The sequence below is a fragment of the Sinocyclocheilus anshuiensis genome, unplaced genomic scaffold (assembly GCF_001515605.1).
Source record: "Sinocyclocheilus anshuiensis isolate Anshui unplaced genomic scaffold, SAMN03320099.WGS_v1.1 scaffold595, whole genome shotgun sequence".
Taxonomy (NCBI): Eukaryota; Metazoa; Chordata; class Actinopteri; order Cypriniformes; family Cyprinidae; genus Sinocyclocheilus; species Sinocyclocheilus anshuiensis.
Genome location: NW_015551037.1, coordinates 151,684 through 153,244, shown reverse-complemented (window position 1 = coordinate 153,244; position 1,561 = coordinate 151,684). Strand labels below are relative to the sequence as shown.

Here is a 1,561-nt window from a genome sequence, read left to right as displayed (position 1 = left end):
CCCCCCCCCCCCCCGTAGCCGTGTGGAGCACTTTTTTATGATGGATTGACACAGTTTATTGGACTATTGAATATCACCACCCATTCACTGCTATTATAAAGCTTGGAGGAGCAGGACATTTTTTTTTATATAACTCAGGTTGTAGTCGTCTGAAAGTCATATACACCTATGATGGCTTGATGGTGAGCAAATCATGGGGTACTTTTCATTTTTGGGTGAACTATCCCTTTAAGGTGGAAATTTATTATAATTATTATTATTTTTTTCCCTGGGAATACATCCCAAATTAACCATGGTTTTACTAAACAAAACAAAAACTTGGTAACTATAGTTAAACCATGGTAAACACAAATTAACCATTTGCAGTAAAACTGTGGTTTTACAAAAAAACATGGTTACTATACTTTTATTATAGCAAAACCATGGTGGATTAAGGGATTTGTATTTGTGTATTCTTTCTTTTTTATTTTTGTTTTTATAACTGTAAGCCAACTGCCTTAATGATTTGATGATTTGTACGGTTTAATTAAAAAAATAACAAAAAATTTATCTATCAAATCTATGAACATTTAACTGCTAACTAGTAAATGTAAAAAGAGCAAGTGGAAGAAGCAGATGAACACAAAACAGCAGAACAACAAAGTTAAAGAGGGTAAACTTTATCATTCAGCTGATTTCAGATGCAGTTACATATTCATATATTTAATTGTTTGATCAAAATTGTTGCTATAGGGACAATTTAGGATATGGTCTCTGGATATTGGTAAGGACTTCTCATAGCATCTCTACTAAACTCTACACCCTTGGATTAAATCACAGGTAACATTGCTCAGGATGGCTTTAGGGTTTGAAAAATCTAATTGCTTGAAGATGGATGAACGGTTGCCTCACGTTTGGAGGTAAGAAATTAATGCTAAAGCTCATTAATACCGTTATGTTTTTATTGTTGCAAATGACTTTTAAAGTGTCGTCTTAACTCTACGTTTGTATAATTCAAACTGGTCTAAACCAAACGTAAGGGTATAATGAAGTTAAAGAATAAGTGTAGTGTAAATACTATTTAATTCTGTTAAATATCTAACTAATTTTGTACATGTCTCCTAATTTGAGCCCCCCTATTTGCAAATATTATCCATTGACTGCTAGCTAGATTACAATTTGTACATTGTTCATGAAACTTTTTTTCCATATTTAGTTGGATGTTAGTATATCTTTTTTTTTTTTTTAAATGTTATTACTTGTTTCAGAACGTTCAGAGAACGTACACAATGTTCCCACAATTTTTCTAAAATGATAAAATGGAATGTTCCCTTAAAGGGATAGTTCACCCAAAAATGAGTTGATGGTAGCCATTAGGGCCTTTCGCACCGCAGGAACCTTTTCATAGTACCAGAACTAATTGTGGAACTACCCACTTTTTGGCGTGTTCGCACCGCCGGAACTGGGAGCGATTTTAGTACCGGACTGCGTTTTTCGAGAACCAAATTAGCTCCTACTCCGGAGCAGGGTCTAACCAGCACAACTGGTACTAATCGTGACGTAAGTAGACATTGATTGGCCA

The 1,561-nt window shown here is 34.4% G+C and overlaps 1 protein-coding gene across 3 annotated transcripts in view; it reads left to right on the top strand.

The window, feature by feature from the left end:
- The window catches only part of bub1ba (BUB1 mitotic checkpoint serine/threonine kinase Ba), a 40,845-nt gene that overhangs the window by 4,479 nt on the left and 34,805 nt on the right, over positions 1–1,561 (top strand). For all 3 annotated transcript variants that reach the window (XM_016450875.1, XM_016450876.1, XM_016450874.1), the window contains exon 2: positions 820–899. In XM_016450875.1, coding sequence (XP_016306361.1) covers positions 835–899 — 65 coding nt within the window. In that variant the 5' untranslated portion in view covers positions 820–834. The remainder of the gene's footprint in view (positions 1–819; positions 900–1,561) is intronic.